This window comes from Borostomias antarcticus (genome assembly GCF_949987555.1).
Source record: "Borostomias antarcticus genome assembly, chromosome: 8".
Taxonomy (NCBI): Eukaryota; Metazoa; Chordata; class Actinopteri; order Stomiiformes; family Stomiidae; genus Borostomias; species Borostomias antarcticus.
The window spans coordinates 24,496,113-24,512,098 of record NC_140241.1 but is presented as its reverse complement, the minus strand read 5'-3'; the positions used below and the strand labels follow the sequence as shown (position 1 = coordinate 24,512,098).

General features: G+C 49.0%; 1 protein-coding gene across 1 annotated transcript in view; it reads right to left on the bottom strand.

Annotated features, from left to right (window-relative positions):
• LOC311312592 (uncharacterized protein) overlaps positions 1–15,986 on the bottom strand; it is a gene marked incomplete at both ends in the record, with an annotated part of 71,892 nt that overhangs the window by 41,086 nt on the left and 14,820 nt on the right. Inside the window, 2 exons of the mRNA XM_084442552.1 lie at positions 1,470–1,637; positions 4,326–4,462. Coding sequence (XP_084298678.1) covers positions 1,470–1,637; positions 4,326–4,462 — 305 coding nt within the window. The remainder of the gene's footprint in view (positions 1–1,469; positions 1,638–4,325; positions 4,463–15,986) is intronic.

Below are 15,986 nucleotides of genomic sequence, written 5' to 3'. Positions count from 1 at the left end.
GCGCTGCAGAACAGTGAACCCAGAGCCACATCAGCACAATAGGAAGGAGGGAAGAGTGGAAGACCCTCCCTCCCTCCATCCCTCGTTCTCCTATCATTCTCTCTCTCCTCTATCCTTCCACCCCTCCTAAGCCAATGAGTTCCACCAGGGTAGGACTCGCTCAAAATGGGAGCGTGACACTGCCATGGCAGAGGAATTAGCATGCCTGTTCCTCCTCTTCCTCTCTCATCCCCTCTGCTGAGGCGTGTCTGAATTGCAAACAGAGCGAACTCCATCTTTATCCACCACAGATGTGTCCAGATGGGACAGGCGACGTGATCAGGGATCATAAAATATCAAAGGCTGTGTACAATATGTGTCTGTGTGTGTGTGTGTGTGTGTGTGTGTGCGTGTGTTCTTTTTATGAAGGTATGTTGGAGGACCCGATATTGGGGGCGGCGGGGGTGGGCGTGAGGGGGGGGGGCACTACAAATTCGTCCCAACCTTTTTACTGCACCATAAATCACTGGTCCAGGTGAGAGTAATTGTGACCTGTAAAATGTGTGCTTGAAGCCGGAGGGGAGGGAGGTGCAGAGGACTTTCCCCATTTTATAACATTACATCAACCTTATAGTGCTGCCAGAAGTGAGAGGTCACAGAGTTCACCATCGGGGTCAACTCCCCATGGAAGGACACAGGTCAGAGACAACCGATGGGAGCAAAGGTAAGGAGTCGGTGTAATTACAATAATTTAGTTATGAAGTTCATACAGGTAAAATTAGCAGGGTTTATCAGGGTTACAGGTAAAGACAGCAGGGTTTATCAGGGTTACAGGTAAAGACAGCAGGGTTTATCAGGGTTACAGGTAAGGACAGCAGGGTTTATGAGGGTTAAGGACAGCAGGGTTTATCAGGGTTACAGGTAAGGACAGCAGGGTTTATCAGGGTTAAGGACAGCAGGGTTTATCAGGGTTACAGGTAAGACAGCAGGGTTTATCAGGGTTAAGGACAGCAGGGTTTATCAGGGTTACAGGTAAGGACAGCAGGGTTTATCAGGGTTAAAGACAGCAGGGTTTATCAGGGTTAAAGACAGCAGGGTTTATCAGGGTTGAAGACAGCAGGGTTTATCAGGGTTAAAGACAGCAGGGTTTATCAGGGTTAAAGACAGCAGGGTTTATCAGGGTTAAAGACAGCAGGGTTTATCAGGGTTAAAGACAGCAGGGTTTATCAGGGTTAAAGACAGCAGGGTTTATCAGGGTTTAAGACAGCAGGGTTTATCAGGGTTAAAGACAGCAGGGTTTATCAGGGTTTATCAGGGTTAAAGACAGCAGGGTTTTTTAGGGTTTATCAGGGTTAAAGACAGCAGGGTTTATCAGGGTTAAAGACAGCAGGGTTTATCAGGGTTAAAGACAGCAGGGTTTATCAGGATTGCAGGCAGTGAAAGCAGTGTATCGTGGTTTATGTCCGGGGTGTATCGGGGTTAAAACTCACCAGGGTAGAGCTGTTTGGTGGGGGCGCTGAGCTGGGCGTCTTTGGCTACTCTGTAAGCCACATCGGGACCTTGCGACGACCTCCTATGCGAGCAGAAGCCTGTCGTTTTCGTAACGCCATCAGGTAAACTGGGGAAATCTAAAATCTTCAAGAGGTCCGCTGGCTCCACTACAGAGGGAAGGTGAGAGGGACAAAAGAGAGGTGTTAGTTTAGGACTTTGAGGAAAACAAATAATCTGCCATTCAGTCATTTACATTCATAACAGGCAAATCCCAGTGTACCACCCAGAGAGCTGCAGTCACCACAGCACAGCAGAGAGAGACAGCGCCTCCTCCTTCCTGCTTACTAACAGACAGACAGACAGACGCACAAACACAAATTCCTACACCTCCCTCCCCTCTGAACTCTGTCCGTTCCCTCGTTCCCTGCCGAGTCAGGACCTAAATTATAGGAGACGTGAACAAGTCTATCCATCCATCCATCCATCCATCCATCCATCCATCCATCCATCCATCCATCCATCCATCCATCCCTTCATCCATCCATCCATCCATCCATCCATCCATCCATTCATCCATCCATCCATCCATCCATCCATCCATCCATCCATCCATCCATCCATCCATCCATCCATCCATCCATCCATCCATCCATCCATCCATCCATCCATCCATCCATCCATCCATCCATCCATCCATCCATCCATCCATCCATCCATCCATCACGCCACCAGTCTAAAGCCACAGCTGCCTCCCTCCGACCACAACCGTGCAATTAGCGCTCAGGCCGGTCCTTCGGGTCGTAACCATGCCGCCTTAAGAGCGCAGCGGCCCGGGACAGGGTGTGTGACACAGGGCATGACCCCGGACCGCAGCCCCGAGGGCCAAAACCGCCCTGAGGGGCCGCGGACACAAACAGCTGTGTCTGCGCCGCGTGGGCTAGGACGCTCCGGGGGTCGACGCCGCACCGTAGCCACCTCCCCCGCCCTCAGCCCTCTCGGGAGGAAAAGGGCGGTCGCGCAGAACCGTCCGTCCCTCTAGGGAGACCCTTGCAGGTTCTAAAAAGAAATGTGCCACCATGTAGAAGCGGAATACTCGGAATGGCGCAACGTGGAACCCGAAATGGTTCTGTCTGACCGGGGGAATTTCAGAGAGTCTAGGTCCAGTCTGCTCGTCTGGTACAGGGCTGGGAACTACAGAAAGACGTTTAAAGGGGTGATTTGAGAACAACAAGGGCTGGAGTGGGGGTTGAATTAAACAACTATGCAATTGAACTAAACAATGAGAAACACTAAAGAGGTTTATGGTTTATGGTCTTTAAGAAAGAAAACAAAGGACAAGGGTGAGCATTCTTTGGCAGCTTTTGTGTTCTGTTGAGCCACTGTAGTTATACACACACACGCACACACACTCACACTCACACACACACACACACACACACGCAGGTAAAGCGGATCGGGTGTCTTGCAGCAAGGACCACACACACTTAATGAGTCTGTTCAGAGGGGAAGTTCCAATAGCCCCTCGTCCATTTGCGAGTGAAAGGACTGGATGGAGAGATGGAGGGAGGGAGGGAAAGAGGGAGGGAGGGAGGGAGTGTCTGCACTCTGCCTCCAGCTGGGGATCATTACACACACTCACGTGCAGCGGAGGCCAATTAGAAAGAGTTAGGAACCATTCTAAATAGAACCTCAGGCCCAAACGCCAAAGCTCACCACGGCTACACGTGTTCATACACAGCTGTACGGGGGACGGCCACCGAGACCAATCATACACGCTGGCGAGAGAGAGTTTATAACAGATTGTTGTTATGAACACACACACAAATACAAACACCACACACAGATACATGTATACATAATGTACACATACAAACACATACACACATACAAACACACACAGACACACACTCAAACAAACAAATACGGTGTGTGTGTGTGTGTGGGTCACTTAGCTGAGAGAACGTAGGATTTGAGTCCTTTGAAAGAATGCTAACTATGTGGATTTGTTCACCTAGCCCCTTCTCTGCTTTCCTCCCTCTCTCCCTACCTCCCTCCACTTCATTAGCATTCCTTCATCCCTCACTTTCTCTCTCCCTCTCTCTCTCTCTCTCCGCTGGCCTCCTCTTCCTGTCTTTGGAAGACAGCTATTATCTGACATCTACATACATAATTGTCTTCCAGAGCCGGAGCAGTGGGACCCTGGTTCGAGAACCCGTTGCTCAGGGGCGCACAGAATACAGGAGAACCAGGAGATTGGACCAGGTGATTGGACAGGACGCACACCTGGGGCTTGGGTCCAACACACACACACACACACACACACACACACACACAGCTATACCCCTCCCTACCCAGACCAACCCTTCATCCCGACAGCGAGATAGCGCCCTTGCTGTAAGTGCATACCACAGAATGACAGGATGACAGGGCCTCTCTGTGATGAAGACGTTCCTTAACAAAGGCACAGATTTGTCCGCCGTTAGCTCATAAGACAGTGACATCCTGAAACAAGCCCACCAGGGAGAGCGCGCCTATCCCTAACAACGTTGACTGACGCGCCACCAGATGAGCCGGCCTGAGAGAAATGAACGGCATTTCACACCGTCAAAAGAGAGGGAAATGTAACGTTAATACTAAACGTGGCAAAGCCCTCTTTCTCTAAAGCCACAAACAACCATGTATGACCATATTTACATTCAGAAAAATAATGTAAAACGTTTTTTTTTTAAGGTAAGCTAAAACCATCAGTGATATCACCTGCTCCTCAAATCGTGCAACACCGGTGTCAAAACTCGTTGAGTATGTCGTCTTCTCAGTGCCACCCAGACCTCCATACCTCAGTGTTTACTCCCAACCTGTCAAAACTACATCCCACATCCCGATGCCCAGGAAACCCACAGGCCCACAGGCCACCAGGCCTACGGTGTACTGGAGGCCTCGGACCGGAGGTGGGCTGCCACATCCACCACAGAAGAAGAACGCTGGTCTGCTGCTAGGACCACAAGGCCACAGCCACGGGATGTGAGGCACATACACACACACACACAAGCACACACACACACACACACGCACACACACACGCACACACAGACCACAGTCACACACACACTCACACACACACATACACACATACACTACACAGTCACACACATACACCACACAGTCACACACATAGACACACACCAAACAGCCCCCCCACCCCCCCCACACACACACACACCACACAGTTTCACACACACACACATACGGACACATTTTTCTGATAATTTAATGAACTATCTAAAATGAATGATCAATCCAAAATACCAGAGGCTGAGGCTGAACAGTGGCCTCCATCCAAATCATATGAGACCTAATTACAGTTACTGTAAATATAACCACATCACATACTGTAAAAGCCTGATAGTAACTACAGGTTCGCTTCAACACCCATAACTCACTTTAACTCCCGTGGTTGGAGTCGGCCTGGCCACCATTGAGTTGCGTCTGAGTATTGCTTATTGCCGGTTGGTTAGCCAACGTGTGTCCCGGCCTACTATTTTAGCGTTCGGGCGTGTCATCCCTGGCCGCACCCCCTAATCCAGCCTCACCAGACCCACCCGACCAGACCACCTCCCACCCAGGGTTCCTCATCCCCTTATATGGACGTGAATCAGCCCACTTCCTGCTGCTAGAGGTGATCATAGCATGAGTTCAGATCAGGGTCATCTAGATAAAGCTCTTGTTCTCACTCTGTTAGACAGACATGTTCTAACTTTATATGGGTTTTTGTGATTGTTAATGATCAAAGTTTACCCGGTATACCCTTCTTTTTCCTTTAGAAGGTCAGCTTGTCAGCTGAGGAGGTCAGCTTGTCAGTTCCAGAGGCTTTAGCCAAACAACAAGGTGATACGTGACCTCTTGACCCTGGAAGCACGTGTCTGTGTCTGCGGGCTGATCTGGGTGGTAACAGGGTGGGACAGCTACCACAAAACATGTTTGCCTACGCTCTGAAAAAGTTCCAATGTTCAAACAGCTATCTACAAGCAAATTGGCTACAATTAACACACAGCATATTTGGTAAAGACCTACAATGAGGCTGGTAGCTGTAATTAACAAATGCCTGCAATTCCCCTGACACACCGAGGAAGACCAACTGTTGCCTTGGAGGCCTACAGCACACTGTTATGCCACAGCAGCCATTCGAAATGGATTCCCAGATAGCAAGCGGATCTGGGCCATATACAGGCCAGATCTGGCCCTTGTGGCTTAGTTCCGGCCCATATATGGCCCAGATCCGCTTGCTATTTGGGTTCACTTACACATTCCTCCGGTTCACTCTGAGCTGGTGAGCAAATCGGGACCGCGGCGCTCTGAGAGGAAGAGGACGAGAAGTGGGAGGAGGAAGCGTTCGATGATCAGCCAGTTGGCGCTAACCCGGTCACGACCCCCCCCTGTTCAGAAGTGTTGCTTCTGCTAATCTGCACTGACGCGACCTAATCCCATAAAGATCAGCAGCTTTTGGGGAGGAAACGATTTGTCATCAGGATACCCTCTCCCTCCTCCTCCTCCTCCTCCTGCTCCCTAATCACTGTTTTTATCCCTCATTCTTTCCATCGCCTACTTCCACAAATCCACCCATCTTTCTCTCCTCTCTTTCCCCTCCTCCCCTCCTATCTCTCTGTCCGTTACCCCCTGGGCGCTGGGCTGGACTGGAACCACTTACGTCAGTGCTGAGAAGGGATCTGACCCCCCCCCCCCCCCACCCCCCCCTCCGACTGGGACCCTGACCCCTACTGCGTCCTAAACCAACCCTTATACCACGGCCGGGGGTCATCCACGGGTCGTAGAGGGGTAGAGGGCCAATTAGCAGCTTACGGGACGTGGGTGGGGGGGGGATAACATAACATATCTCTGTCTGGAGAGTAAGCAGCCAACAACAGGCCTGATACAGGGGCCTAGTCTAGCATAGATCCTGTCTGGACTGCCGCCAGGAAAGAGATGTCGCTAGCGTTTCTACCCATACTGCAGCTGATCGCAGACGTTTTATGAAATCTGAAATCATATAAAAGTCACACACACACACACACACACACCCACACACACACTTACATTCTCTCTCTCTCTCTCTCTCTCTCTCTCACACACACACACACATGTACACACTTACACTCTCTCTCTCTCTCTCACACACACACACACACACACAAACGCCCACATTGCCGGTGGACGACCCTCCTGAAGAAGTCGGGGCCACATCCTAAACCACAGGTATGTCTGCCAGTCCCACCTTATTAAGCTGAGCTGTTTACCTACTTAAGGTCGAGGCTCTCAGGAGAGCCCCACATCTCTGATGGACCAAGAGTGTAAATATGCCCCCCCTCCCAACCCCCATCCCTGAGTAAACACACAGTAACCACAGCCCCATACACCTCACCTCAATGCTTCTCAGAGAGGTAGAAGGAGAGAGGGAGAGAAACGGAAGAAAAAACGAGTGCTGTGTTTGCATACCGCCCACCAGAGTTGACTGAGAGTGTGTGTACATTTGATGACAGGAACGACGCCACTTAATTACCTCCTCTTTCTCTCTACATCCACATTTTGCCTTTTAATATTCCCATCAGCCCCTCCCCTCCAACCATCTCTCTCTTTCTCTCACTGTTGTCCCTACATGGCACTGCACAGCCCAGCCACATCATTCACAGTTCTCTCTCTCTCTCTCTCTCTCTCTCTCTCTCTCTCTCTCTCTCAGTTCTCAGTGGTAACCCACTGGAGCCCTCAATATTATGGGATTCGGGGGGACACGCTATCTAAGGAGCCACAGGAACAGCTAGAGCCCAAAGAACCTACAGGGAAGGCAGAACACCAAACGCCACAGGGAGCAGAACGCACTAGCATAAAGATATAGCACACACACACACAGGAAACAGCTGTTTACATATTAGGGGCATGACCTTGGCATAAAGTGAAGAACACCTGGACTAAAAACCCCATCACAGCCACAGGCCTTGACACGTATCCTTCCGCCACCGAGTTACATAATAAATCAAACGTGGAGCCTCTGTTGTACTACAGGACCAAAGCTCTGAGGATCGTTTCAATGATCCTCAGTGCTTTGATAATATATTCAATACAAAGATATCATCAGTTTGAAAGTTCCCAATGAGGAATGGGGAACGAGGGGAGGGAAGAGAGCGCTGAGTGACTGAATGAATAACAGCCCACTGGTCTACAGTCAGCTACATCCTGCCCCTACACTGCAACCTTTAACCCCATGACCCTCACTGAGGGCTCAGATCCCATGAAGCACAGGAGGACAGACGGCAGAGTCGATCGGTGTATCGAACCTGGGTCAAAATACTGTTAGAAATCATCTAAAACACTTTTTTTCTGTGGTGGACCGCTCCTGCCCTGGCACTACGGAACCAACGAGCTAGTCCCGAAACGTCCAACCCCACCCAGTGGACACTACTGGTCAGGGACCTGTACAGTACCATAGAGCTGGCGTGTGAAACACTGACTCAGTAAAGAGTTTTAAGGGGAGAAGAGCTTCTGTTGTTTGTTAAGCGTTTTATAGGCCTGTTTTTCCAGACTGTATCTAGGCTTGGAGGCGGCTACACTGTAAGGAATAATGAGGTTATAAAATAAGCTGTTCTGTAGTGAATGGAAACATACATTAACGCCTGACTAAAAAACGTAACTTTTTTTCCACATACAAGATGGCACCGAGGATGGGGCGAGGCTCGAAGTGGTTTCTAAGTACTCAACCCCCCCCCCCCCCCCCCCCCCGCCGTTTCTTCTCTTGCCCTCCCTTCCTCTCTCTCTCTCTTTCTCTCTTCTTTCTCTCTCTCAACAGTAGCCTGCCTGCCAGATTTTATAATCCTGCTTTCAGCCTGGTGCCAGGGTGGTTGCAGAACCCTCCCATCTCACCCCCCCTCTCTCTCTAACACACACACACACACATACGTGTGTGCACATACTCTCTCTGTCACACACACACACCAATAAAACGCAATTCAGTGATGGAGGTCAGGACCACTGAATTGGGGAGTCTTTCTTGTGTGTGTGTGTGTGTGTGTGGGGGGGGGGGGGGGGGGGGGTAGAGATTAACATTCTTCCCGTTTGGCACTCGCCCCCCCCCCCCCCTCCTCCTGAAGCGAGGCCTGACTCTCCTGGCACATGCTTGACCTCGCGCCGAGGACAAAGAGCAATTAGCAGCCGTGGAGTGGACCCTGCGTCTCCTAGGAACCAGGGGCCGCAAAAACAAGAGGGCCAAATGGGAAACTTCCCCCTCTTAGAGAGCACCTCTGACGGGGAGGGGGGCAGGGGGTGACAGGGGGTGACGGGGGGGCTCTATTGGCTACGGTCCACCCAGTCATCAAAGGCTATGACCTACAAGATGTCAATGTGAGATCGAGTCTCCTGTTTGCACCCAACTCAGAACAAGAGTCCTTTATAGAGTATGGCACACACACAGACACACGCGCGCACACACACACACTTCACCTCATCCCTTCCCACGCACAAATCGCATTGACCTCAAGGTGTTGGATGTGCTTGTCATGTGGCTAACTCGGCAGATTACACAAGCACACAAGCACATAGACACACACACACACACACGTTTCTCGAACACACATTCACACACAAGTGCATCCACAGAATAATACTGTTCTTCAACACCAGCCAAAACAAGATACACATCACACACACGCACACACACACAGACAAACACAGTCTGAAACCATGTGGCTCAGTCTGAGCCATGCATATGAGAGGGCAGCAGAGATGAGGAGAGATGAGAGGAGATGAGGAGAGAGGAGAGGAGAGGAGAGGAGAGGAGAGGAGAGGAGAGGAGAGGAGAGGAGAGGAGAGGAGAGGAGAGGAGAGGAGAGGAGAGGAGAGGAGAGGAGAGGAGAGGAGAGGAGAGGAGAGGAGAGGAGAGGAGAGGAGAGGAGAGGAGAGGAGAGGAGAGGAGAGGGTTGGTTGTTAAACATCCACAGCCAGTATTCCCCCTGGCCAGGCTTGGCCCATTCTAAGTCCGCCCATCACGAGACGAGGATTCCTAGGGAATAACTCCAGCTACCAAACACTGAATAACAGGAAACACCAGACAAGATAAGGAAACAGGGACCGGAGAAAGACTGTCTCACACACACACACACACACACACACACACACACACAATCTAATAAAACCCACTAAGGTTCAGAGTGACCCCCCCCGCACCCTGATAGAATGACTCAGTCCTGGATGATCTCATAAAATCCTTAAAGACACAATGGTATAATAATCAGACCACACCATGGTATATAAACACTCCGTATAAACACAGCCAACATCTTGTAAACCCAGCTCACCAGTACACAAATCTATGCAGGTGAAACAAATGTATGTAATACGTATGCATGTGTGAAGCTGCCTAAAAGTCATGCAGCATCATTCCATCTCTCTCTCTCTCTCACACACACACACACACACACACACCAGGCCAGGCAGGATTCCATCCAGAGAGAGGAGCTCTGTCCAGGCCTGGAAGTAGCACTGCCGGGTTTCAGCTGCTCTTTGACGGCGTTAGGAGGGGGAATACCAGATGGTTTACTTCACTGTCTCCACACTGCAGCTAAGACCAGGAAAGATAAATCACTGTCTCGGCCGCAGACTGAGATGGAAAAACTGACGAAAGCTTCCAGGGTGCACTTCTAAACGTTCAGTTTACAGCAAGGCTGCGGAGAAACAGCCCCCAGGAGACAGTCCGGCATTCTCCGACGTTCCCCCTCTCTCTCTTTCTGCGTCCTTCTGTAGTTCCCTCTTCTAGGAACCCCTTATTCATTTGCCTCTCTCTATTAGAATGTGCATTCTCTTCCTCTCTTTCTGTGTTTCTCTCTCTCCCTCTGTATTTGTCTCGCTGTCTTCATTTCTCTACCGACATTAGTTGCTAGTCTCCTTTTGCCTCGTTTTAGCTTCGTTCATGACTCTGTCTCTGTCTCTCTCTCTCTCTCTCTCTCTCCCTCTCTCTCTCTCTCTCTCTCTGCTCCTCAGACTCCCTTGCATCCTCTCTTCCCCTGGTGATGTCATTCTTAAGGGCTACTGGACGATTAACGACAAAACAAGGCACCGCAGGGCTCACATTCCAGAATCTCCCCCTGCAGACACAGACACACTGTGAAACAGGCTAGGGAGAGAGGAAGCCAAATGTCCCACATTTACCCGTTTTACAAAATACAATTATTGCCCTAAACCCCCCCCCCCCCCCCCCCCCCCGCCAAAATACAATTATTGCCCTAACCCCCCCCCCCCTCCCACACACACACACACACACACACACACACACACAATAACATGGGCTATCAGAGTTTTGGATCTCACCAGTCTTGGGCCTCTGCTGTGGCCCACTTTAGGGTAATTAGGAGGGATTGCGCTGACTTTTAGGAAAAGGATAATTTAACCCAAGACGTTTTCTTTTAAAAGCAGGACAGAAAGCTTCCATTACATAGGAAAAAAGTCAATTCAATGTCGTCATCATCATCATCGAACTCGACGACCCAGAAAACTTGCAAGAAAAAAAGTTGTCACTGAGCCACAGAGAAATTCTTGTATACACAGGCTTGGGCTTACTAATCGAGGAGCTTATCACATGCATCAAGACGCATCCACCAAATGACAACATAATGGCATATGAAAACATAGTTCTTCAAGACCAAAAGTACGAATGTGAAAAAGTGTACCACTTAACATAATTGACAGTAAGAACATATTCATAATTGTGTGGTTTTAGGGTGAGGCCAGAGAACATGACATGTTCTTGGGCAGAGAACAGAGCGGAACAGTCAAATCAAACATAGGAAGCTTGCTTATTTCTGAGAGCATTAGAACCCTAATTCAGGGAAAACATATCAACAGTGGCCTGACATGACATGACATGACATGACATTACATTACATTACATTACATGACATTACCTAACAACACGCCAGAGACCCACTATCAACATCAGAGGCAACGCGATTTTCTCCATACCAACCGTTTAACAAATATCCTGACTTGTGTGATGGAGGTGAGATGAGACAGGGTCACCTGTCAGAGAGAGGAGGGGAGAGAGAGAGAGAGAGAGAGAGAGAGAGAGGGAGAGGCAGGGAGGGAGAGGAAGAGAGAGAGGGAGGGAGAGAGAGAGAGAGGGGAAGAGAGAGGGAGGGAGAGAGAGAGAGGGGAGGGAGGGAGAGGAAGAGAGAGAGATAGTTGGGAAGGTGGGGAGGAGAGGGAAGTGGCGGGAAGAAGAGAGTGAATGGAACGGAGGAGAGGCGGGTGTAGAGAGAAAGCAATAATTACAGGGGGAGTCTGAGAGAGCAGGGGGCCGAGAGAGAGACAGAGAGAGAGACAGAGAGAGAGACAGAGAGAGAGACAGAGAAAGAGAGAAAGAGAGAGAGACAGAGAGAGAAAGAGAATTGGGGGGTATTTTAGAATGTCTGTCATCAGTCACTGGTCCCGTGATAGTAATTACAGATCTAAGTGTGGGAGGTAGCGTGTGGCTGCAGGCTCCTCAACCTCTCCTCCTCCAAGCCCCTCAAGCCTCCTTCCCTCCCGGCCTCTAATACTCGGCCTCTCTTACTCCCGGCCTCTAAAGCTGTCATCCTGTCGGCCTCCCTATCCCCGGGCGAGGAACGCCAGCCAAATCACACAGCATATCTCCTAATGACAGACTGGACCAATCAGCAGCACAACTAAGGAGCAGAACAGGCCTCTGGGTAAACTCAGGTCATGGTGAGGAGCCGAGCTGTCCGGCGGCCTGCAGTGACCTTATATTGTTGAGAAGCCGGCAGATAGATGAACACGGCCAGTCGTGAAAATACTCATAAAACAACACGGGTTGTGCAGTCAATGTCCATGAATTCAGCAAGTGTAAACAGTAAATCAGATCAAATCAAACTTTATTCATATTTCAGCCCTTAGTGAAAATACTCTTCTGTGTATTTCTCTCTGTCATGCAGCCAAGGGCCTAGAGTGTCCCTGAATTCAGCAAGTGTAGACACTAGACGGTAAATCAAATCAAATCAAACTTTATTTATATATCCCATTTTTATACACAGAGGCAACACAATGTGCTTCACAGAGAGAAATGGGGGGAGGGGGGGGGTGGGGGGGTTACAGGACAACCGAGCAAGCTCAAGTTTCAGTCATCCCTGTGTTTAACGGTTTAGAAAACCTACTTCCTTTGTTCTAAGTCGCTGCTTCAAAGTTGTTCTGTCTGCAAGTATACAGCAGGCTTCTACAGTAAATGTTTGGTTCATGCAGCCTCACTACATCATTAAAGCCTAACTGACGTGGAGGCTAACTGTAGCGTACCTGCTGAGCAGGCGGGACACTGTCTCTCTGTATGTCTCTCTCATAGTCTCTCCAACCTCCCCACCCTCTATCACCTAATAAAGCAGAACATAGAATGGCTCAGACTGGAGTGCGGTTTCTGGAGCTGCTAGAGGTACAGAATAACTGCCTTTTGCCATTTCCCCCCTAAAAACGCTTACGCTCGGTAATTCTGCAGCCCAGCCTGCGGCCGAGTAAGGGTCGGGGGGAGAGAGGGGGTGGGCGGGGCTTGGGGTTGGAAAGGATGAGTCATGGCATTGCTTTCCATACTCAATGATTATAATACCCCGTAATAGAGAACAGTGTAGCGCTAAGACGAATGGTGATCCCTCTTGACAGAAACAAGAGCTACTAACTAAGCACCGTCGTGGGCCTGAGAGGGTAGCTTGTGTCACAGTATAAAGAGCCATGACAGGTAAAACAAGGCACTGGCTTGACTCAAGGGTAAGATGAGACCTACAGTATCATGTAGAGCCTTATACTTTCTTGAGTTAATGTATGTTTGTGTAGCTCAAATACTCTAGCACAGTATGTATCCTCAGTTAGATATTGGCCCTGGTAAGCCGGTACTGTGCATACTTCTTACACTTGAACAAGGCTTTACACGTTAGCGCACTGCATCATGGGAAAGGTGCCTGAACATGGCATTGTGGACCAGTCTGTGCACTGGGTACTAGACAGTGATCTCACTTTCCCCAACTGGACAAAAATGCCCATGTGTGTGCGTCACACAAAGGACCCCCTTGACTGTGACAAGTCCGAGTCTGCATGTTGTTTAATCCTCCATCTTGTCATCTGGTCTGATATAAAAGTCTACGAGCAGAGAAAGAAGGGAGTCTTTGGTGTTTATCGGGCGTCGGGGTGATGGTAGAGGTCATGAAGCATGCGTGCTTTGGCCTGTCCCCTCCATAAAGCCAGCATTCACAGTCTGAAGTGGCACATGCAGTTGTAGGGTCACCGCCTCTCTCCACAGTCCAGCTGGCTCGGATTCCTTCCCATGCACCACGGCGATAGCCACACACAAGAAACCTCCTTTTCACACCACAGCTTATCTGATGGACCAGAACAGACCCTAAGGAGTTCCCATTCGCAGGCTATGAGAAAGTACAGTCCCCAATGGAAAACCACAGAAGAAAAACAGTAGCATGACTGCTTTCCTCAGTGGACATACAGTAAACCGATGGTCAGGATTGTGGGTTCTACGTCTAATTTCCTCTCTGTGCCGTTGCTTTGTATTCTGTGCTACACAGAAATGGGTGCAATATAGAATAATTCGGGAACCGTCTAAAAAAAGGTTCCAGACGGAATCCGTTCCGGTTCCATGGTGGTTCCAGGTGCAGTCTGGAACCAAACGTGGCCTGACCTGAAAAGGAGTGGCTCTCTCACGATATTAGGGCCTGCCGTATGGGATAAAACTGAACTTCTATTTAGAGACTTTTTTATAGGCGCTCTTCAGACGGAAAGAGGCTTGTGAATGGAAGACAGCTGCAGTCCAGTTGTGTGTGACCTTTGACTCCATCATAAGGTGACCCCCCCCCCAATCCCCCTCCCCTCGCCCCCCTTCCTTTACACAGAAAGAACCCAGTAATGAACCAAGATGCCTCTCTCCAAAACCGCCAAACTGTTCCCAATGCCCTCACTGGAACTCACCTTAATGGGACACAGCTATTTTTCCAGCAAAAGCCTTCTCTAAAAACGAGAAGCGAACGGTGGTGTATTTGTCTTAAGAAAAATGAAACAGTATTTTATTTCATAGTGCCTTGTTCCACCAGGAGTGGGATGAAAACATCTGGAACACATTTTTCCCCTCTTTTTTTCAGCGGCCTGGGCAGACAGCACAATGGGGCTTATGGGATCCAGATGTGAGTGAGCACACAGCGAAACAACAAGTCCTCTTTCTTACTCTCCCTTCTCAAGAACAAATGGATATAAAACAAACATCACCGAGCGAGGCATGGGTAATAAATCGAATTTCATAAATCTCAACATTTCACAGTCCTTTCTCAGAATTAAAATGGCAAGTGTGCCATACGTTTCATTTATCAACTGTGGCTTTGGACCAAATCCACCAACGTTTTCATTTGCACAGGTATTCAAAGAATGTTATTCCAGTATTTTTGATGAATAAAGCAGTATGACATGTGGGTTCCAGCCCTAGGGAAATGTTTCCTATTGACGCAGACCATTCAAAAACCTTTTCTTAATTAATGATAACAAGCCATTACGGGTGAAAAGCCCAAATACTGAAACGTGTTTGAAGTTCTCTGAAAAGGTTCCATTGATTCTGGGGGTGACTTTTTGTGAACAGTGAACTTCTCTTTAACCTCTGTTAGAGTGTTGAGTTGACACAAAAGGAACATTTGGGGGGGGGGTAGGCCACAGACTGTCAAACGCAGGCCGATAGGTAATTCAACAACCCTGGGAGAGCCCAACAGAGTTGACCTCGATGAGGTCAGTGATTTAAAGCTGCGTTAAATCATTTTTGTTGTTTGGTGACACATTTCAAACAAGCACAAGCTGATGGAAGTACAAAAATTACTTTCAATTCAAATTCATAATAAGAATTTGAAAATGCCATGAAAGCCAATGGCCAAGAGAATGGCTGTCCAAATTAAAAATAACTCTCCAAAGTGCTTCACCAGGTGAAATCAACATAGTCTGCAAACTTCCCAAGATGCACCTCTTTTCTGCCCACTGTGTCTCTTAATGACTTTCCCTGGCAGCCAGTGACCAGTTTATGGACGTGAGGAGGATGAGAAGACATTCAAACACTTTGATCCCCCAGAACACATTCCTTCCCCGGGGCCCTGCGACTGTAAAGCTGGTGGTCATGGTAATCTCAAGTTCACGCCGGTCACCCTTTGACCCCGCTGCCCTGGACACCCGTATCATTACTTGATTCCACTCAGGTTTAAAGTGAAAATACTCATCAAAGTCAAGAGAAGATAACCTTGTCATAAATCAGGTTAGAGCTCTATGACACTGGGGTCACCCTCTCTCCCTCTCACCCTCTCTCCATGAGAAATGTTGGGCTTCAAAACAACAGAAAGACATCTTTGGGATCTAATCAAAGTTTAATTTACTTTATAATCAAAACCCTTTGTGAGTGTGAGAACAGTTCCCTCAAACCTCTATTGTCACCACAGGCTTGCTTTTATAACTGTAATTCTTGGGCT